The 22,519-nt window shown below is 44.0% G+C and overlaps 1 protein-coding gene across 2 annotated transcripts in view; it reads right to left on the bottom strand.

Moving 5' to 3' along the window:
* Window positions 1-18,640: 18,640 nt before the first annotated feature.
* Window positions 18,641-22,519, bottom strand: part of SOD2 (superoxide dismutase 2) — a 38,180-nt gene continuing 34,301 nt past the window's right edge. For both annotated transcript variants that reach the window (XM_069769219.1, XM_069769218.1), the window contains one exon: window positions 18,641-19,009. In XM_069769219.1, coding sequence (XP_069625320.1) covers window positions 18,929-19,009 — 81 coding nt within the window. In that variant the 3' untranslated portion in view covers window positions 18,641-18,928. The remainder of the gene's footprint in view (window positions 19,010-22,519) is intronic.

The raw sequence follows: 22,519 nt of genomic DNA, 5'->3' as shown, positions 1-22,519 counted from the left end.
GATCGTCATATGAAATCTTGAGGGGAGACCCTACTGTGGGGTACACCAGTGAATTGAATGGGATCTTGACACGTGCCTTTGAATCTAAACTCATCTCTAGGAAAGAGCTTAATTTTCTTTCACCCAGGTTTCCGTTTGTAGCGACCTTTTATGCCTTGCCGAAGGTGCATAAGGGCATTAGCCCTTTAAAAGGGCGCCCTATTGTATCGGGGGTGGATGCTCTTTCACAGAACTCAAGTATTTATCTAGACAAATTACTGAGATCCTTCGTTACAGCATTACCCTCGTACATCAGGGATACGAGTGATCGTCTGATGAAACTTGAAGGGGTGGTCATCGACTCTGGGACTATCATTGCCTCCATTGATGTGGAGGCACTGTATAGCAGTATCCGCCATCAGGATGGTTTGAGAGCCATCAAGTATTTCTTGAGCAGTAGAGGTGTCCACTTGGTACCACATAATGCCTTTTTACTTGAACTCCTAGAATTTGTATTACAACGGAACTACTTCCTCTTTAATGGGAAGTGGTACCACCAGCTCAGGGGCACAGCAATGAGGAGCCCTTGTGCCCCCACATATGCTAATCTGCTCCTGGGCTGGTGGGAGGACACTTTTGTCTTCAGGGACGAGGATGTCGAGTGGGGCCCCAGGATTATTTTCTGGGGCCGCTACATTGACGACATCCTCTTCCTGTGGAAGGGTGATGCGGCCTCCTTTTCTGATATCCTACGGTATCTAAATACCACTGTGGAGGGCCTTTTTTTGACCTATGAGTGTGGGGGTGATAGTATCACTTTTCTTGATGTATTCATCAAAAGACTTAAGGATGGCTCCCTCGGTACAACCATCTACCGCAAACCAACAGCCACCAATAGTCTGTTGAGATGGGAGAGCCACCACCCCTTCCCGTTGAAACGCGGGATCCCCAAGAGACAGTTCCTTCGCTTGCGGAGGAACTGTTCGTCTCTCGGCGATTTCAGGACTAAATCAGCAGAACTTGGAGATCGCTTTAGAGATAGGGGTTACCCCGTGGATGTGATAGAATCTGCGTTTCATGTTGCTGTGAATTCTAATAGGTCATCACTGTTGACATCTAGAACTGAAACCGACACCACATCCATTACTCGTGTAATTGGTACATTTGATGACCAGTCGAAGAAAGTGTTTGACATTTTTAAGAGACATTGGCAGATTCTGAGGTCCGACCCTGATGTTGGTGGCTTCATTTCTCCACATCCGTCAATTACATATAGAAGAGGTAAATCTATCAGAGACAACATAGTTCGGAGTCATTTTGTTTCCCCCAGAAAACAGGGGACTTGGCTTGACAACAGGTCTCTGGGCACATTTAGATGCGGACATTGTTCATTCTGCAAATACGTGGCAGTCTCAAACACTTTCAGGAGGTCTGTTACCAAGAGGTTGTTTACCATGAGACAGTTCGCTAATTGTAGGACTGTGGGGGTCGTCTATCTCTGCACATGTTCGTGCCCCAAAGATTATGTGGGCAAGACTAAACGAGAACTGCGGGTTCGTATCAGTGAACACCTTGGCGACATCAGACATGGCAGAGACACACCTATTGCGCAACATATCAATCATGATCATGGTGGTGACCCGAACTCTCTTCTGTTTATGGCTATTGAGGTGATCCCCCCTTCGGTGAGGTTGGGGTGACTGGGACAAGAGGATCCTGCAGCGTGAGACAAGGTGGATCTACTTACTGAGATCCACGAGCCTCCTTGGTCTCAACGAACAATTGACCTTTACTAGTTTCATTTAGTCACTTTTTTTCTGTTCTGTTCATTATGAAACTCTTATTATGCCTTGTATATTTATACACTAAACTTATTATTCATCATAATCAGTGATGTTTTACATTTTATTTTTTCTCTTTTCATTATTTTCAGTTTGTCTCGTGTTATCTGTTCTCTGTGTTAGTTCTCGCTGTGATGGTACCTTTTGGTATTTATTCACTGTCTGTGTTTGGATGTATCAATAATTTTTCATTTATTTTTTTGTAATTTTGTTTTGGTACCTTGTCCTCCCTTAGCCTCTTTATATGCATTACCCTAGCGCTCTGACATGGTTTTGCCATAAAAGTGCATGCGTTAGATACTATAACTTCTGTCCCTATCTACTGTATGCTTTATTGGTGTACGTATTTTCTATGGTCTATCCCACTTTGACGCTTTGCGTCATGGATTTTGTAGCGCATTTGCATTCCATTTTCCAAGTGACTATCATGTCATCACTGTGGGACCTATCTCCCGGCATTAGTTTAGTATTTCTTTCATTACCGGGAGTTCACTTCTATTCTGGCACATACGTCATGTATCTCCTTGGTCTGGAGCGCATTTTGCGTTCCAGATCCCCAGCGACCATTACGTCATTGTTATGGGACTGAGGTTTACTGGCGTGCGTCATGCACTTCTGCTTTGGCGCATGCGCAATGTATCTTTTTGGTATGGAGCGCATCTGTGCGTTCCAGGTTTCCAGCGACCGTCACGTCATCACTATGGGACCGTGGCTTGCTAGCGCGCCTGACGCGCTGTTTCCATTTCCGGTGAGCCGGGTCTTTTAAATAGGCTTTGGGTAAGCTTCACCCGGCTCGGACTACACGTGCTGCTGACCCCTGATGAACCCCCTCTGTAACAATGGGGGGGGAACGCGTCGGGCATTGTTTTGGGGATAAGATATTGATTGAGCGCTTTTTTTCATCTCCTGATCATCATCTCCAACGGCGTTACCCGGATGTCGGGATTTTGTGCCGCAGCTCACAGATGAGTATCTTTGATCTGACTGTGATAATTATCGAATCACTATGCTGCTGTGATTGTCGGTTTCATACCCTCTATCAATCAGTGTTAGTTCAATTTGGCACCTTGCACTTTACTATTGCCGTTTGCATGATATGTTTGGAGACTGATGAAATAGCGCTTTGTTGTGTCCATATGAGGGGGCGTTCTGGGCAATTTGTCTATGATCTACACATCAGTATATTGCCTGATCTTTAGAGACGATTGTGTCTCGGCAGCATAACTGTTTATTGATTGATTTCAAGATATAAATGTGCTTCTTTGTCCCCCTTTTGGATACTTTTTTTCTTATTTTGATGATGTGATATTTATTGCATCCTAATGTACCCTCTATTAGCTGGGCATATCTGACTCTGTCTACTGAAGCCCAATTTGTGATACACTGATTCTTCTATGACAGCATTTACATATTATTTTGTTTTGTTTATTTTTTAGGTTTTTGTTTCACATTTTTCTAATTTTTTTCTTGTGGGTATCAGGGTGTATTGGGACATTTCTCTATCCTTTATCTCCATTGTAGGGATTTTTGAGGGATCCTAGGGCTAGTCGACGTTGAGTGGGGGAGCCAACCGTTTCAAAGTAGGGTGCCAACCTCCACTGCTAGGTAGGGTTTGTCCGTTAGGCACATGTTAGGTCGTTCCAGTTTGCCTGTATTGTAGGGATCTTTAGGGATTCTGAGGGCAAGCCGCCGAGGAGTGGGGGCGCCAAGCGTTATTTAGGGTGCCAACTCCCGCTGCCAGGTAGGACAAAGCTTAGTGTCGCTCTAGGATCATACAGGCACATCCCTGTTGTTTATGTTTTAATGACTAGAGTTTTGGTATTATATACTATTAAAAGTTATTTTTTATGAATCCTGTTTTTTTCTGGTTTTTGAGCTTTAAAGGGTTCTAGAGTAAATATATTGTTTTGGTTTTCTCTCGCCATACTTGTGCAGCATTATATGGGGCAAGTAGCTGTACAGAGCATCTTATGGGGCCATACTTGAGCAGCATTATAAGGGGCAAGTGGCTGTGCGGAGCATCTGTATGGGGCCATAACGCTTGTGCAGCACTATATGGGGCAAGTGGCTGTACGGAGCACTATAATGGGGCCATAACACTTGTGCAGCATTATATGGGGCAAGTAGCTGTGCAGAGCATCATATGGGGCAAGTAGCTGTGCAGAGCATCTTATGGGGCCATACTTGTGCAGCATTATATGGGGCAAGTAGCTGTGCAGAGCATCTTATGGGGCCATACTTGTGCAGCATTATATGGGGCAAGTAGCTGTGCGGAGCATCTGTATGGGGCCATAACACTTGTGCAGCACTATATGGGGCAAGTGACTGTACGGAACATCTTATGGGGCCATAACACTTGTGCAGCACTATATAGGACAAATATCTCTATGGAGCATCTTATGAGGCCCTTATTACCCTTTATGCAGCATTATATGGGACATATTTTAATATGGAGCATCTAATGGGCCCCATCAAACTTTATGGAGCACTATATGGGGCTCCTGATTCAATATGGATATTCAAAAACACTTAACCTACTGATGTCTCAATTAATTTTACTTTTATTGGTATCTATTTTTACTTTTGAAATTTACCGGTAGTAAATAATACTCACCTGCTCCTGGCGCAGTCCCTGGTTCTCCGGCCCTGACAGCTTCTTCCTGTAGTGAGCAGTCACATGGTACCACTCATTACAGTAATGAATATGGACTCCACTCCCATGGGGTGGAGCCGCATATTCATTACTGTAATGAGCGGTACCATGTGACCGCTCACTACAGGACGAAGCTTCCAGCGCCAGGGAACAGACATGCAGGGACCGCGCCAGGAGCAGGTAAGTAAAACGCAGTGCACGATATTCACCTGCTCCGCGTTCCACCATCGGTGCCGGTGTATTCTGCGTCCTCTGCACTGACTGTTATGGCTGGCAATCAGGCAACACAGCGTGCAGTAATCAGCGCACATACAGAGATCTGGCAAAAACCCAAAACAATAGGACGAGCTCTGAGACGTGGAATCTCTGTAGACTGCAGTACCCGAACTGTCCTCACACAACTGGAAGCAGCAGTGGATTGCGCCTATCACTACCTATGCAACTCGGCACTGCCCGAGGAGCTGACTAGCCTGAAGATAGAAATACAAGCCTGACTTACCTCAGAGAAATACCCCAAAGGAATAGGCAGCCCCCACATATAATGACTGTTAGCAAGATGAAAAGACAAACGTAGGAATGAAATAGATTCAGCAAAGTGAGGCCCGATATTCTAGACAGAGCGAGGATAGCAAAGAGAACTATGCAGTCTACAAAAAACCCTAAAACGAAAACCACGCAAAGGGGCAAAAAAGACCCACCGTGCCGAACTAACAGCACGGCGGTGCACCCCTTTGCTTCTCAGAGCTTCCAGCAAAAGATAATAACAAGCTGGACAGAAAAAACAGAAAACAAACTAGAAGCACTTATCTAGCAGAGCAGCAGGCCCAAGGAAAGATGCAGTAGCTCAGATCCAACACTGGAACATTGACAAGGAGCAAGGAAGACAGACTCAGGTGGAGCTAAATAGCAAGGCAGCCAACGAGCTCACTAAAACACCTGAGGGAGGACGCCCAGAGACTGCAATACCACTTGTGACCACAGAATTCACAACAGTACCCCCCCCTTGAGGAGGGGTCACCGAACCCTCACCAGAACCCCCAGGCCGACCAGGATGAGCCACATGAAAGGCACGAACAAGATCTGGGGCATGGACATCAGAGGCAAAAACCCAGGAATTATCTTCCTGAGCATAACCCTTCCATTTGACCAGATACTGGAGTTTCCGTCTAGAGACACGAGAATCCAAAATCTTCTCCACAATATACTCCAATTCCCCCTCCACCAAAACAGGGGCAGGAGGCTCCACAGATGGAACCATAGGTGCCACGTATCTCCTCAACAACGACCTATGGAATACATTATGTATGGAAAAGGAGTCTGGGAGGGTCAGACGAAAAGACACCGGATTGAGAATCTCAGAAATCCTATACGGACCAATAAAACGAGGTTTAAATTTAGGAGAGGAAACCTTCATAGGTATATGACGAGAAGATAACCAAACCAGATCCCCAACACGAAGTCGGGGTCCCACACGGCGTCTGCGATTAGCGAAAAGCTGAGCCTTCTCCTGGGACAAGATCAAATTGTCCACTACCTGAGTCCAGATCTGCTGCAACCTGTCCACCACATAATCCACACCAGGACAGTCCGAAGACTCAACCTGTCCTGAAGAGAAACGAGGATGGAACCCAGAATTGCAGAAAAATGGAGAGACCAAGGTAGCCGAGCTGGCCCGATTATTAAGGGCGAACTCAGCCAACGGCAAAAATGACACCCAATCATCCTGGTCAGCGGAAACAAAACATCTCAGATATGTTTCCAAGGTCTGATTGGTTCGTTCGGTCTGGCCATTAGTCTGAGGATGGAAGGCCGAGGAAAAAGATAGGTCAATGCCCATCCTACCACAAAAGGCTCGCCAGAACCTTGAGACAAACTGGGAACCTCTGTCAGAAACAATATTCTCAGGAATGCCATGTAAACGAACCACATGCTGGAAGAACAAAGGCACCAAATCAGAGGAGGAAGGCAATTTAACCAAGGGCACCAGATGGACCATTTTAGAAAAGCGATCACAGACCACCCAAATGACAGACATCTTTTGAGAAACGGGAAGGTCAGAAATGAAATCCATCGAAATATGTGTCCAAGGCCTCTTCGGGACCGGCAAGGGCAAAAGCAACCCACTGGCACGTGAACAGCAGGGCTTAGCCCTAGCACAAATTCCACAGGACTGCACAAAAGCACGCACATCCCGCGACAGAGACGGCCACCAAAAGGATCTAGCAACCAACTCCCTGGTACCAAAGATTCCTGGATGACCGGCCAGCACCGAACAATGAAGTTCAGAGATAACTTTACTAGTCCACCTATCAGGGACGAACAGTTTCTCGGCCGGACAACGATCAGGTTTATTAGCCTGAAATTTCTGCAACACTCTCCGCAAATCAGGGGAGATGGCAGACACAATGACTCCTTCCTTGAGGATACTCGCCGGCTCAGATAACCCCGGAGAGTCGGGCACAAAACTCCTAGACAGAGCATCCGCCTTCACATTTTTAGAGCCCGGAAGGTATGAAATCACAAAATCAAAACGAGCAAAAAATAACGACCAACGGGCCTGTCTAGGATTCAAGCGCTTGGCAGACTCAAGATAAGTAAGGTTCTTATGATCAGTCAAAACCACCACGCGATGCTTAGCACCCTCAAGCCAATGACGCCACTCCTCGAATGCCCACTTCATGGCCAGCAACTCTCGGTTGCCCACATCATAATTACGCTCAGCAGCAGAAAATTTCCTGGAAAAGAAAGCACATGGTTTGAACACTGAGCAACCAGAACCTCTCTGTGACAAAACCGCCCCTGCACCAATCTCAGAAGCATCAACCTCGACCTGGAACGGAAGAGAAACATCAGGTTGACACAACACAGGGGCACAGCAAAAACGACGCTTCAACTCCTGAAAAGCTTCCACGGCAGCAGAAGACCAATTAACCAAATCAGCACCCTTCTTGGTCAAATCGGTCAATGGTCTGGCAATGCTAGAAAAATTACAGATGAAGCGACGATAAAAATTAGCAAAGCCCAGGAATTTCTGCAAACTTTTTAGAGATGTCGGCTGAGTCCAATCCTGGATGGCCTGAACCTTAACCGGATCCATCTCGATAGTAGAAGGGGAAAAGATGAACCCCAAAAATGAAACTTTCTGCACACCGAAGAGACACTTTGATCCCTTCACAAACAAGGAATTAGCACGCAGTACCTGGAAAACCATTCTGACTTGCTTTACATGAGACTCCCAATCATCTGAGAAGATCAAAATGTCATCCAAGTAAACAATCAAGAATTTATCCAGATACTCACGAAAAATGTCATGCATAAAAGACTGAAAAACAGATGGAGCATTGGCAAGTCCGAACGGCATCACCAGATACTCAAAATGACCCTCGGGCGTATTAAATGCCGTTTTCCATTCATCTCCCTGCCTGATTCTCACCAGATTATACGCACCACGAAGATCAATCTTAGTAAACCAACTAGCCCCCTTAATCCGAGCAAACAAGTCAGAAATCAATGGCAAGGGATACTGAAACTTAACAGTGATCTTATTAAGAAGGCGGTAATCAATACACGGTCTTAGCGAACCATCCTTCTTGGCTACAAAAAAGAACCCTGCTCCCAATGGTGACGACGATGGGCGAATATGTCCCTTCTCCAGGGACTCCTTCACATAACTGCGCATAGCGGTGTGTTCAGGTACGGACAAATTAAATAAACGACCCTTAGGGAATTTACTACCAGGAATCAAATCGATAGCACAATCACAATTCCTATGCGGAGGAAGGGCATCAGACTTGGACTCTTCAAATACATCCTGAAAGTCCGACAAGAACTCTGGGATGTCAGAAGGAATGGATGACGAAATAGACAAAAATGGAACATCACCATGTACTCCCTGACAACCCCAGCTGGTTACCGACATAGAGTTCCAATCCAATACTGGATTATGGGTTTGTAGCCATGGCAACCCCAACACGACCACATCATGCAAATTATGCAGTACCAAAAAGCGAATAACTTCCTGATGTGCAGGAGCCATGCACATGGTCAGCTGGGCCCAGTACTGAGGCTTATTCTTGGCCAGAGGTGTAGCATCAATTCCTCTCAACGGAATAGGACACCGCAAAGGCTCCAAGAAAAATCCACAACGTTTAGCATAATCCAAATCCATCAGATTCAGGGCAGCGCCTGAATCCACAAACGCCATGACAGAATATGATGACAAAGAGCACATTAAGGTAATGGACAAAAGGAATTTGGACTGTACAGTACCAATAACGGCAGAGCTATCGAACCGTCTAGTGCGTTTAGGACAATTAGAAATAGCATGAGTAGAATCACCACAATAGAAACACAGTCTGTTCAGACGTCTGTGTTCGTGCCGTTCTACTTTAGTCATAGTCCTGTTGCACTGCATAGGCTCAGGCTTACTCTCAGACAATACCGCCAGATGGTGCACAGATTTACGCTCGCGCAAGCGACGACCGATCTGAATGGCCAAGGACATAGACTCATTCAAACCAGCAGGCATAGGAAATCCCACCATTACATCCTTAAGAGCTTCAGAGAGACCCTTTCTGAACAAAGCCGCTAGTGCAGATTCATTCCACAGAGTGAGTACTGACCATTTTCTAAATTTCTGACAATATAGTTCTACATCATCCTGACCCTGGCATAAAGCCAGCAGATTTTTCTCAGCTTGATCCACTGAATTAGGCTCATCGTAAAGCAATCCCAGCGCCTGGAAAAATGCATCAATATTACTCAATGCAGAATCTCCTGGTGCAAGAGAAAACGCCCAGTCCTGTGGGTCGCCGCGCAAAAAAGAAATAATAATCAAAACCTGTTGAATAGGATTACCAGAAGAATGAGGTTTCAAGGCCAAAAATAGCTTACAATTATTTCTGAAGCTCAGGAACTTAGTTCTGTCACCAAAAAACAAATCAGGAATCGGAATTCTTGGTTCTAGCATCGATTTCTGATCAATAGTATCTTGAATCTTTTGTACATTTACAACGAGATTATCCATTGAGGAGCACAGAGCCTGAATATCCATGTCCACAGCTGTGTCCTGAAGCACTCTAATGTCTAGGGGAAAAAAAAGACTGAAGACAGAGCTAAGAAAAAAAAATGATGTCAGGATTTCTTTTTTCCCTCTATTGGAAATCATTGAATTGGCTCCTTGTACTGTTATGGCTGGCAATCAGGCAACACAGCGTGCAGTAATCAGCGCACATACAGAGATCTGGCAAAAACCCAAAACAATAGGACGAGCTCTGAGACGTGGAATCTCTGTAGACTGCAGTACCCGAACTGTCCTCACACAACTGGAAGCAGCAGTGGATTGCGCCTATCACTACCTATGCAACTCGGCACTGCCCGAGGAGCTGACTAGCCTGAAGATAGAAATACAAGCCTGACTTACCTCAGAGAAATACCCCAAAGGAATAGGCAGCCCCCACATATAATGACTGTTAGCAAGATGAAAAGACAAACGTAGGAATGAAATAGATTCAGCAAAGTGAGGCCCGATATTCTAGACAGAGCGAGGATAGCAAAGAGAACTATGCAGTCTACAAAAAACCCTAAAACGAAAACCACGCAAAGGGGCAAAAAAGACCCACCGTGCCGAACTAACAGCACGGCGGTGCACCCCTTTGCTTCTCAGAGCTTCCAGCAAAAGATAATAACAAGCTGGACAGAAAAAACAGAAAACAAACTAGAAGCACTTATCTAGCAGAGCAGCAGGCCCAAGGAAAGATGCAGTAGCTCAGATCCAACACTGGAACATTGACAAGGAGCAAGGAAGACAGACTCAGGTGGAGCTAAATAGCAAGGCAGCCAACGAGCTCACTAAAACACCTGAGGGAGGACGCCCAGAGACTGCAATACCACTTGTGACCACAGAATTCACAACAACTGACGCTCAGGTCAGAGAGCGCGATGACGCAATTAGTGCGTGCCGCCCTCTGCCTGAACAATCAGTGCATAGGACGCGGAAGACACAGCAGCGGCCGTCGGTGGAACGGGAAAGGTGAGTATAACAAGTGCCGGGGGCCTGAAAGGCAAGTATGTGATTTTTTATTTTTTTAATCGCAGCAACAGCATATGGGGCAAATATCTTTATGGAGCATCTTATGGGGCCATGTGCAGCGTTATATGGGGCAAATATCTGTATGGAGCATGATATGGGGTGTATTTTGTATGGAGCATCTTATGGGGCCCATCATGAACTGTATGGAGCATTATATGGGGATCCTGATTCAATATGGATATTCATAAACACTTAAACTATTGATGTCTCAATTAATTTTACTTTTATTGGTATATAATTTTATTTTTGAAATTTACCAGTAGCTGCTGCATTTTCAACCCTAGGCTTATACTCGAGTCATTACGTTTTCCCAGTATTTTGTGGCAAAATTAGAAGGGTCGGCTTATTCTTGGGTCGGCTTATACTCGAGTATATACAGTAACTTGAAAATCTGCACACATTTTAAGTGGGAAGGAAAAGAACTAACATACCTAGGGATAATTATTACAAATAATCTTCATTCAACTATTTCAGCAAATTTAGAACACATTATTGAAACTATTTCAAAGGATTTGATAGGGTTTGGAAATCTGGATATTTCCTGGTTTGGAAAAGTTTTAGCGGTCAACACCTTTGTTCTGCCCAAAATTTTGTATGTATTTATTATTATTATTTATATAGCACCATTGATTCCATGGTGCTGTACATGAGAAGGGGTTACATACAAATTACAAATATCACTTACAGTAACCAAACTAACAATAACAGACGGTTACAGAGGGGCGAGGACCCTGCCCTTGCGGGCTTACATTCTACAGGCCCTGCCTTTAATTCTTCCTTCTCATTACCTTAATGAAATGCAGATTATTATCTCCTTTATTTGGGAAGGGAAGAGAGCGAGGGTGGCCTAAAAAAAAAAGTGTAATGGCGGACTAGGTTTTCTCTCTGAACGACTTCCGCAGCATTGCACATGCGCTGATATCCACAGGATCTCCCATTGCATCCAGGCCAGTTGAATAATCCAGTTGGAACCAACACTAACCCCACACACGCTTTACCTACTATACCAGTAAAATTGTTCTGATGAAGGTCCGGATGTGGACCGAAAATGTTCAAACTTACAGTGGGGCAAAAAAGAATTTAGTCAGTCAGCAACAGTGCAAGTTCCACCACTTAAAAAGATGAGAGGCATCTGTAATTTACATCATAGGTAGACCTCAACTATGGGAGACAAACTGAGAAAAAAAAATCCAGAAAATCACATTGTCTGTTTTTTTAACAATTTAAATCAATCAGCGTTCATAAATAAACTACATACATATACTAGAACGAGAATAACGTGAAGGAGAGAATAACATGGAGGACAGTGTGTAAGGGAGAGAATAAAAATTTTCCCCCTTTTTAAGTTTATAATATGGCAAAATAAATGGTGTCTTTGAAAACTATAAGTCATCTAGTAGAAAACAAGCTGTCATACAGCGATAGATGACGAATAAAGTTTTGACTTAAAATAAAAACAGGAGAAAAAAAATGGCAGTGTGTCCAATGCGTTAAAACATAAATGTAAGCACCAATGTTTATATGAATACTAGATGGTGGCCCGAATCTAACGCATCGGTTATCTACTATATAATCATCTAATTCTGTGTTTGTCTGTAACGGAAATCCCGCGTCGCTGATTGGTCTCCCCATCTGCTCGCGACCAATCAGCGACAGGCGCAGTCCGGCCACAAATTGGCGCGGCATTTGAACCACCTTTCGCCTGGCGCAACCTATCAGCACAGCGGGGTTTAAAATCTCGAGCCAATATCGCTGATTGGTCACGCCCGGCCGGCCACGACCAATCAGCGAAGCGTGGTCCAAATCCCACGCCAATTCATGGCTGGACTGCGCCTGTCGCTGATTAGTCGCACCCAGCTGCAACCAATCAGTGATATTGGCACGGGATTTAACCCCTTCAAGTCACGGCCCTTTTTCATTTTTCACTTCCCTCCTTCCCAGAGCCATAACTTTTTTATTTTTCCGTCAATATGGCCATGTGAGGGCTTATTTTTCGCGGGACGAGTTGTACTTTTGAACAACCAAATTGGTTTTACCATGTCTTTTACTAGAAAACGGGAAAAAAATTCCAAGTGCGGTGAAATTGCAAAAAAAGTGCAATCCCACACTTGTTTTTTGTTTGGCTTTTTTGCTAGGTTCATTAAATGCTAAAACTAACCTGCCATTGTGATTCTCTAGGTCATTACGAGTTCATAGACATCTAACATGTCTAGGTTATTTTTTATCTGAGTGGTGAAAAAAAATTCAAAACTTTCCTTAAAAAAAAAAAAAAAAAAAAAAAAAAGTGCCATTTTCCGATACCTGAAGCATCTCCATTTTTCGTGATCTGGGGTCGGGTGAGTGCTTATTTTTTGCGTGCCGAGCTGACGTTTTTAATGATACCATTTCAGTGTAGATACGTTCTTTTGATCGCCCGTTATTGCGTTTTAATGCAATGTCGCGGCGACCAAAAAAACGTAATTCTGGCGTTTCGGATTTTTTTCTCGCTACGCTGTTTAGCGATCATGTTAATGCTTTTTTTTATTGATAGATCGGGCGATTCTGAACGCGGCGATACCAAATACGTGTAGGTTTGTTTTTTTGTTAATTGTTTTATTTAGGATGGGGCGAAAGGGGGGTGATTTAAACTTTTATATTTTTTATATTTTTTTCATATTTTTAAAAACATTTTTTTTTTTTTACTTGTGCCATGCTTCAATAGCATCCATGATCGCTGCTATGTAGCTGAAATGCAGGTGTGCTGTGAGCGCCGACCACAGGGGGGCGCTCACAGCAGGCCGGAATCAGTAACCATAGAGGTCTCAAGGACCTCTATGGTTACCATCCTGATGCATCGCCGACCCCCGATCATGTGACGGGGGGGGTCGGCGACAATTTCCAGCCGCCCGGCCGAAAGCGCCAGTTAAATGCCGCTGTCTGCGTTTGACAGCGGCATTTAACAGGTTAATAGCGGCGGGTGAATAGCGATTTCACCCACCGCCATTGCGCGTAAATGTCAGCTGTACAAAACAGCTGACATGTCGTGACTTTGATGAGGGCTCACCGCCGGAGCCCACATCAAAGGGGGTGACACGGCATGCGCAGTAATAGTACGGCGCATGTTGTGAATGGGTTAAACATCGCTTCACTGATAATGTATATATTTTACCCGGAAAATCCTGTGTATTCATTGCATTCTTAAATCTTTAAAAATAAACTACATACATATTCTAGAATACCCGATGTGTTAGAATTGGGCCACCATCTAGTATTCTAAAATCTTGGTCAGATGGTATTATACGCCCATCAGACTTTCTCATATCAACTCGGAAAACCGCAATGTTGGAGAGTGTTGTAATCCAGGAAAACTTTTTCATATATTTTGGTGCTGTCCAAAAGTAAAACATTTATGGAAACAAGCTTCCCTAAACAAATATACTTAAGAGAAATCTCCGGATTACCCCTCAGATGGCATTACTCTTGGTAGGTTTGCAAGACATTTATTTCTTCATTTAGACATGTTAACATCCATCTTTTCCTGGTATTGAAAACTTCCTTGGCTTTTTTTTTTTTTGGAAGAAACCAGAAGTACCTATATTCTCTGATATAATAGACAAAATGTACTTACATAGTTCTACAGATTTACATTTTGCAATAAACAATGGTCTCGCTAAATATTCTAGAAAATGGGACCAATGGAATTTAACATTTCCAAAATTGTAATCCAATTTTTCCTATGTTTTGAATTTCTCAATTCCCCATTATCTACTTTAATATGTGGTTGGTTTCGCTGAAATATTTCATTTCATAATTTGGTTATACTATAATGTTTGTTCAACAGATACATCTTGATTATTGTATTGTTCATTTTTGTTATTCTGAGTTCTCTAAATTTTAACTCCCTTTCCCTGGTTTCCTTTGTTTACCAATCCTTCCCCTTCCCTCGGTTTCATCCTTCTGTAAAAATTTAAAATGTAATAAACACATTCATCTTTTTTTATCGCGTTTTATTGCACTTTTTGTTCGGTGGTATGATAAAGGATTGTTTTTGCTTCATTTTTTATTTACAGTGTTTACTGAAGGGTTTAGTGGGACAGTTTTATAGAGTGGGTCGTTATGATGCGGCGATGTGTGTACTTTTATTGTTCATTTACATAAATAAATGTATTGGAAAAATAGTTTACCGTACAAATTCTAGTGTAAGCCGAGATTTTCAGCCCATATTTTAGGCTAAAAGTGCCCCTCTCGGCTTATACTCAAGTCATTGTCCCAGGGGGGCGGCGGCTGTCAGGGGGAGCGGCAGCTGTCACATCATACTCACCAGCTCCTGGCGTGGTCTCTGAATTTCCCTGCTTCTCCTATGGTCTCTGGCGCCTGCAGTTCTTGTGTTCAGCGGTCACATGGTACCGCTCACTAAAGGGAACCTGTCACCCCCCCCCCCCCCAGGCGTTTGTAACTAAAAGAGCCACCTTGTGCAGCACTAATGCTGCATTCTGACAAGGTGGCTCTTTTAATTCTTGGTGCTATAACTGCAGAAATAATCGATTTTGCAATTTGTCCAAAATACCTTGAAATAGTCCTGGGGGCAGGTCTTTCCCCCCAAAGCAGACGCAGCACCGCCGTCACTCATACCCTCTTAGCCCGGGCCCCGCTTCCTCAGCGTTGTTTTCAACTGTCTCGGCACCTGCGCTGTTATCTTATGCCTTGGGCATGCACAGTTAGCGCTGCCCGTCTTCTGACATCATTTGACTGCGCCTATGCGGTGACGCTGCCCAAGATCCCGCCCCGCAGTGTCTTCTGATTTATTCAAACTGTGGAACGGGATCGCGGGCAGTGCGGCTGCACAGGCGCAGTCAGCAAGACATCAAATGATGTCAGAAGACGGACAGCGCTAACTGCGCATGCCAAAGGCATAAGATAACAGCGCAGGCGCCGGGACAGTTGAAAATAGAATTATTCTTACCGTTAATTCGGTTTCTAGGAACCTTCCACGACGGCATACGGAGGTTGTCTCTTTGCCCTAATAGGGAACAGCAAACACAAGAGAGGTTAAAAGCACCTCCCACCTCCCATTCACCAGTGACATAACTGAAACCATAGCACCGGTTTACCTTCTGAGTCCCAGAATTAATCCAGGAAATATAGAGGGTGGGAAATTAGTGCCGTCGTGGAAGGTTCCTAGAAACCGAAATAACGGTAAGAATAATTCTATTTTCTCTAGTCACCTTCCACGACGGAATATGGAGGAATACCAACTAATTGGCACTAGGGAGGGACAACGGCCTGAAGAACCTTGCGGCCGAAGACTAAATCTCTGTTGGATAATACATCCAACCTATAATGTTTGGAGAAGGTATGGAGTGACGACCACGTAGCTGCCCTGCAGATCTGCTCTGGAGATGCGCCTGCTCTCTCTGCCCAGGAGACCGACGTAGATCTAGTTGAATGGGCCTTGATTCCTACTGGAGGTAGTTTATTTTGAGCAAGGTAAGCTTCTGTTATGGCTTTTTTAATCCATGTAGAGATGGTACTCTTGGCTACCTTCTTCCCCTTATTTTGTCCTGAAGAGTGGACAAAAAGGTTGTGATCAACTCTAAGAGCACTGGTTTGATCCAAATAATGTAGCAGGATACGCCTAACATCGAGAGTATTAAATTTTCTTTCCTCAGAGTTTGCAGGATTATTGCAAAAAGTTGGTAACACTATCTCTTGAGAACGATGAAATTCAGAGACCACTTTTGGGAGGAAAGAAGGATCAAGACGGAGTACTATTGAGTCCTCTCTAACCAGTAGATAAGGTTCTCTTATTGATAAGGCCTGTAATTCACCCACTCTTCTAGCTGAAGTTATAGCTACCAAGAAAACAGTCTTGTAGGCGAGATTTTGTGGGGAACAGGTAGACAAAGGTTCGAACGGTGGACCTGTAAGGCCTTGAAGCACAATATTGAGATCCCATGGAGGAATTATAACTTGCTTCCTAGGGTTCATTCTGTTTGCTGAGGTCATGAACCTTTTAATCCAGCGATGTCCTGCTAGATCTTGATCAAAGATGGAACTAAGCGCAGAGACCTGGATCTTCAGAGTACTGGGTTTCAGACCAATTTCTAGGCCTCTTTGTAAAAAGTTCAATATCTTAGGTATATCTGGCCTGAGAGGGTCTGGAGGGTTAGGCAGACAAAAAGATGAAAATTTTTTCCAGATTTTATTATAAATAGCATTTGTTACCGGTTTTCTGGATTTTTGTAGAGTAGCTATAACAGGGTTTGATAGCCCTTTCGCTCTCAGCACATTGGCTTCAGAAACCACGCTGCTAAATTCCACCTCTGAGGATCCGAGTGAAGAACTGGGCCCTGGGAGAGGAGATTGGCCTTCATCGGTAACATTATCGGTCCGTCCACCTGAAGTTGAATAATCAGGTTGAACCAACTTCTCTTGGGCCAAAATGGAGCAACCAAAATAGTTGGAGTCTTTTCTATCCGAATCGGAATGGGCGGAAAAGCGTACGCCAGATGAAATTGCCAATCTTGAACCAAGGCATCTATTGCTCTGGGATTTCCTCTTGGATCCAGGGAAAAAAATATTTCTACTTTCGCGTTCTGGTGAGAAGCAAAGAGGTCGACCTCCGGGAGACCCCATCTGTTTACCAGTAAGTTGAAAGTTTGCCGATCCAGACTCCATTCGCCTGGGTGAATATCCTGTCGGCTCAAATAATCTGTCTGAAAATTGGCAGTACCTTTTAGGTGAGTTGCCGTCAGGGACAGTAGGTGTTTCTCGGCCCAGGCAAAGATTCGGGCAGAGATATTTTTTAGACTGGTGAATCTTGTACTGCCCTGATGCCTGATGTGAGCCACCGTGGTCATGTTGTCCGAGTATATCTGGACATGTTGTCCAGAGAGTTGATGATTTATTGCAAGGAGAGCTTCTTCCACAGCCTTGAGTTCTCGGAAGTTTGACGCTCTCTCTCTGATTGACGGGTCCCAAAGACCCCGATAAGGAACATGATTTATCATGGCTCCCCAGCCCCTCTTGCTGGCATCTGTTTTGATCGTGGTTAACGGGAATTGAATCCAACTCACACCTCTGCGAAGGTTTTCGGACTTCATCCACCACGTTAAGGATGCTTTCACTCGACCTGGAGTGTGAATCCTCTTGTTTAAAGAGCCAGGACGACCATCCCAATTGTCTAGCAAATGAGTCTGGAGAATTCTTGAGTGGGCTTGAGCCCAAGCCACCGACTGAATGCAGGCTGTCATGGAGCCTAATAGCGACATTCCTTCCCGGAGTGTGGGAGATCTCATCTCCTTGTATTTCTTGACCTTTACTACTAATGGTAGTCTGTGGTCTTCTGGAAGGAAGGACATCTGTTTTTCCGAGTCCAGAATTACTCCCAAAAACTTTCTGGTTTTTGAGGGTTGAAGCTGGGATTTCTTTATGTTCGGTATCCAACCCAGAGACTTCAATATCTCTAATGTGGTTGATACATGAGATACCAGGGTCATTTTGGTGGGAGCCACTATCAGCAGATCGTCCAGATAAGGCACTATACAAACCCCTTGTCTCCGAATGAATGACACGGCTTCCGCCATTACTTTGGAGAACACTCTCGGAGCTGATGAGATGCCGAAGGGAAGGACTCCAAACTGATAGTGCTCCACCTGATGATTCCCCTGAATCGCAAACCTGAGATATTTTGTGTGTCTCGGGTGAATAGGGATATGAAAATACGCATCTTTCAGGTCGATTGTCGCCATAAAGGCGTGCTGATGTATTAAAGGACGAAGAAGAAAGGAAAGGCGGCACTCACAGATCCATTCCGAGCGGTTACTTTATTGCTTAAAAAGCCATCACAGCCGGGGGTACTGAACAAACAGTGCGGCAAGCCTGACGACGGCCGTTTCACGCCCTCCTGGCGCTTCTACGGGTCAGGACTGGGAAGGAAGGCAATTGAAAAGCACAAAAAAAAAATACATAAATATGTAATTGTCATGTTGGGAAGGGGTGAATACTGGTTGTTTACAATGGCATGTCAAAAGCTTTTCTACGGGTACATAGGTCCCAATACTCTGGTCTGCTTTGTGTATATTAACAGAATAAAAATATACTTCATTATAACTTTATTCCAGACAGATTGCACTTTCATTCCAAAACAAAACCAAGCAAACATTTTTTATAGGTTTCCAGAAATGTAACAGTACAAGTGCTCTAAATTATGTAGCATGGATTATGGTTTAATTCCATTATATTAACAAACTTCTATGGAAGCCCACCTACGTTTTAGTGGGTTCTAGGTGCTTATTGAAGAGGATTACAAAAATCAAGTTCATTTTTTGCAGGTCTGATATCTATCTGCTACATTCTCCCAGTTGATAACATTCCAGATTGCCTTCATATAGTCAGGTCTAACATTCTTGTACTGCAGGTAGTAGGCATGCTCCCAAACATCGATACCCAGAAGAGGGATAAGCCCTGGAAAGCAGAACAAAAATTATTCCGGAAGGCAATGACAACTGAACAAATTAAGACAAATTAATAATAATAATAATAATAATAATATTTTTAATAAATCATCCTGTAGCTATCCCCAAGATGCCAATAACTCGGCAGCTGAACCATCTTTGAATTTATTTTCATGCTATCCATTAGAAAATGCTATTAATGAAACCTGACAATCGCTGAAGTTCTTTTTTTTATTGTGTTTTTATAGAAATTTCACAAATTCAAGAATAAAAATACTAAATAAAGTCTGCGTTGAATCACTGCAAAATCCTTACCTATATGATCCAAACCGGATCAAGTTAAACTGAACACTGTATTTTTTGGAATATAAAAATGCACTGCCCATCCTCCCCCCAAATTTAGTGGAGGGAAATTGGGCTGCGTCTTATAGTCCAAATGTAGTTTACCAGGGGAAAGACAGGGATGGGGTTGGTGCTGCTGCGGTGGACTGACGTCCCAAGATCCAGTCTCCTAGAACTTTAATCTGCCCTGCCTCTGTAAAATCTAGGGCTAAAACTAAATTTTGGTGGTCAAAATGTAATTTTTTTCCTTCATTTGCCACTGGTAAAATTATGTGACCCATCTGTAGTGTCAATATGACCACTATACCGCTAAATTAATTCATTGAAAGGTGCAGTTTGTAAAATGGGGTCTCAGCTGTTCTGGCACCTCAGGGGTTCTGCAAATGTGACATGGCACCCTCAAATCCTCAGTTAAGCAAAATGTGAACGCCAAAATGGCACTCCTTCCCTTCTGAGCTTTGAACTGTGCCCCAAAATTACTGTATTTTTCAGATTATAGGATGCACCAGACCATAAGACGTACCTAGGTTTCAGAAGAGGAAATTAGAGGGGAAAAAAAAAAAAAAAAAATGAAGCCAAAAATGTGGTCAATTCTGTACTTAAGATCACCTATCCGGGTAAATCTGGTCCCCCCATCCCAGTCCTGGTATCCATGGCCCCATCAGAAGAGAAAAGAGAAAGAAAAAAAAAAAAAAATCAAACTTTTACTCTTACCTTTCTCCGCTCCCTCGAAGTCGCCGCGTCTTGCTCCGGTGCCAGCAGCTGCTTAAAGAGAACCTGTCACGCTTTTTTTCGATTTGTGATAAAAATATGTGGATTATGGCCCCATAAGATTCTCCATACAGATATTTTCCCCCATATAATGCTGCACATGGCCCCATAAGATTCTCCATACAGATATTTGCCCCATATAATGCTGCACATGGCCCCATAAGATGCTCCATACAGATATTTGCCCCATATAATGCTGCACATGGCCCCATACAGATATTTGCCCCATATAACGCTGCACATGGCCCCATTAGATGCTCCATACAGACATTTGCCCCATATGCTGCTGCTGCTGCTGCTGCTGCAATTAAAACAAACGAAAAAAAAAAACAAAAAAAAACAAAAAAAAAACCACACACTCACCTTTCAGGCCCCCGGCACTTGCTATATTCACCTGCTCCCCGTTCCACCGTTGCTGTGACTTCCCCATCCCCTGCACGGACGTTCAGGCAGAGGGCGGCGCGCACCAATCGCGTCATCTGACCTGAGCATCACTGCACAGGACGCGGAAGACGCAGCAGCGCCGACGGTGGAATGGAGAGCAGATGAATATCGCGCACTGAGTTATACTCACCTGCTCCCAGCAAGTCTTTTTCCCGGCGCCGGCAGCTTCTAACTGTAGTGAGCGGTCACATGGTACTGCTCATTACAGTAATGAATATGCGGCTCCACCCCTATGGGAGTGGAGTCAGGTCGATATTCATTACTGTAACGAGCGGTACCATGTGACCGCTCACTAAAGGAAGAAGCTGCCGGCGCCGGGGAACCTGGGACGTGCAGGGACCGTGCCAGGAGCAGGCGAGTATTATTACACAGCTCCGCTCCCCCTTCCCTGCCGACCCCTGGGTATGACTCGAGTATAAGCCGAGTGGGATACTTTCAGACAAAAAAAGTGGGCTGAAAATCTCGGCTTATACTCGAGTATATACGGTAATTTCCTTCTATGACAGAATCACTGACTGGGTGGATCAGGGAAATGCTGTAGATATAGTATATCTTGACTTCAGCAAAGCATTTGACAACGCATCTCACACAATCCTTATTGAAAAAAATTACTAAGTATGGAATGGACAAGGCAACTGTTAGGTGGATTCATAACTGGCTTAGTGATGGGACCCAAAGAGTGGTCGTAAATGGCTGCACATCCAGTTGAAAGAATATCTCAAGATGGGTACCACAGTGTTCTGTCCTGGGCCCTGTATTGTTCAACATCTTTATCAATGATTTAGATGAAGCAGTTGAGGGAAAACTGATTAAATTTACTGATAACTCAAATCTAGGAGGGATAGCTAATACTAGAGAAGAGAGGATTCAAAAAGGATAAATAAACTGGACCAGTGGGCAGCAACTAACAGAATGGTTTTTAACAGGGAAAAATGCAAAGTACTACATCTGGGCAATAAAAATGAAAAAAGCATATACAGAATGGGAGGAATATGGCTAAGCAACATCACATGTGAGAAAGACTTGGGTATATTAATAGATCAAACTGAACATGAGTCAGTGTGATGTAGCAGCAAGAAAGGCAAATGCAATTCTTGGATGTATTAACAGAAGCATACAGTCTAGATCATACAAAGTCATTATTGCCCTCTACTCCTCTTTGGTCAGACCTAATCTAGAATACTGTGTCCAGTTTTGGGCACCACATTTAAAAAAAAAAAACGACATCAACAAACTGGAGCAAGTTCAAAGAATAGCAACCAGAATGGTGACGGGTCTGCAAATTGTGTCCTATGAGGAACGGTTACAGGATTTGGGAATGTTTAGCTAGCAAAAAATAGAATTAGACTTACCGGTAATTCAGTTTCTAGGAACCTTCCATGACAGCAGTATCGGAGGATGTCTCCCCGCCCTAATGGGGGACAGGAAACAGAAGAGGTTAAATACCCTCCAATTCCTGCAGCCAACAGTGTTTTTTCTGGACACAGTAGCATGTATAGTTACCATTCAAGTGCAGGAATCATCCAAAAGAATATCGGATAGGGAGGGAAATTAGTGCGGTCGTGGAAGGTTCCTAGAAACCAAATTACCGGTAAGTCTAATTCTATTTTCTCCAGTCACCTTCCACGACAGCAGTATCGGAGTAATACCAACGACTAATTTCTTAGGGAGGGACAACAGCCTGCAAAACTAGTCTGCCGAATGATAAGACCCAATTGAAAAAATAGCCTGTAGTGCCTGGTGAATGTATGGACTGACGACCAGGTGTCGACTCTGCACATCTACTCGGAGGATGCGTTCCCTCTTTCTGCCCCTGACGTTAATACAGAACGAGTAGAGTGGGCTTTCAGTGATACAGGAGGTGAAAAATTCTGTGATGTATATGCTTGGCAGATGGCTTGCTCAATACAGTTAGCAATCGTACTCAGCCACATTTTTTTCCCCTTATTCTGTCCTGAGAACT

The sequence above is a fragment of the Ranitomeya imitator genome, chromosome 5, assembly GCF_032444005.1.
Source record: "Ranitomeya imitator isolate aRanImi1 chromosome 5, aRanImi1.pri, whole genome shotgun sequence".
NCBI lineage: Eukaryota > Metazoa > Chordata > Amphibia > Anura > Dendrobatidae > Ranitomeya > Ranitomeya imitator.
Note: the sequence above shows the minus strand (reverse complement) of the source record. Positions and strands in the feature narration are given on the sequence as shown.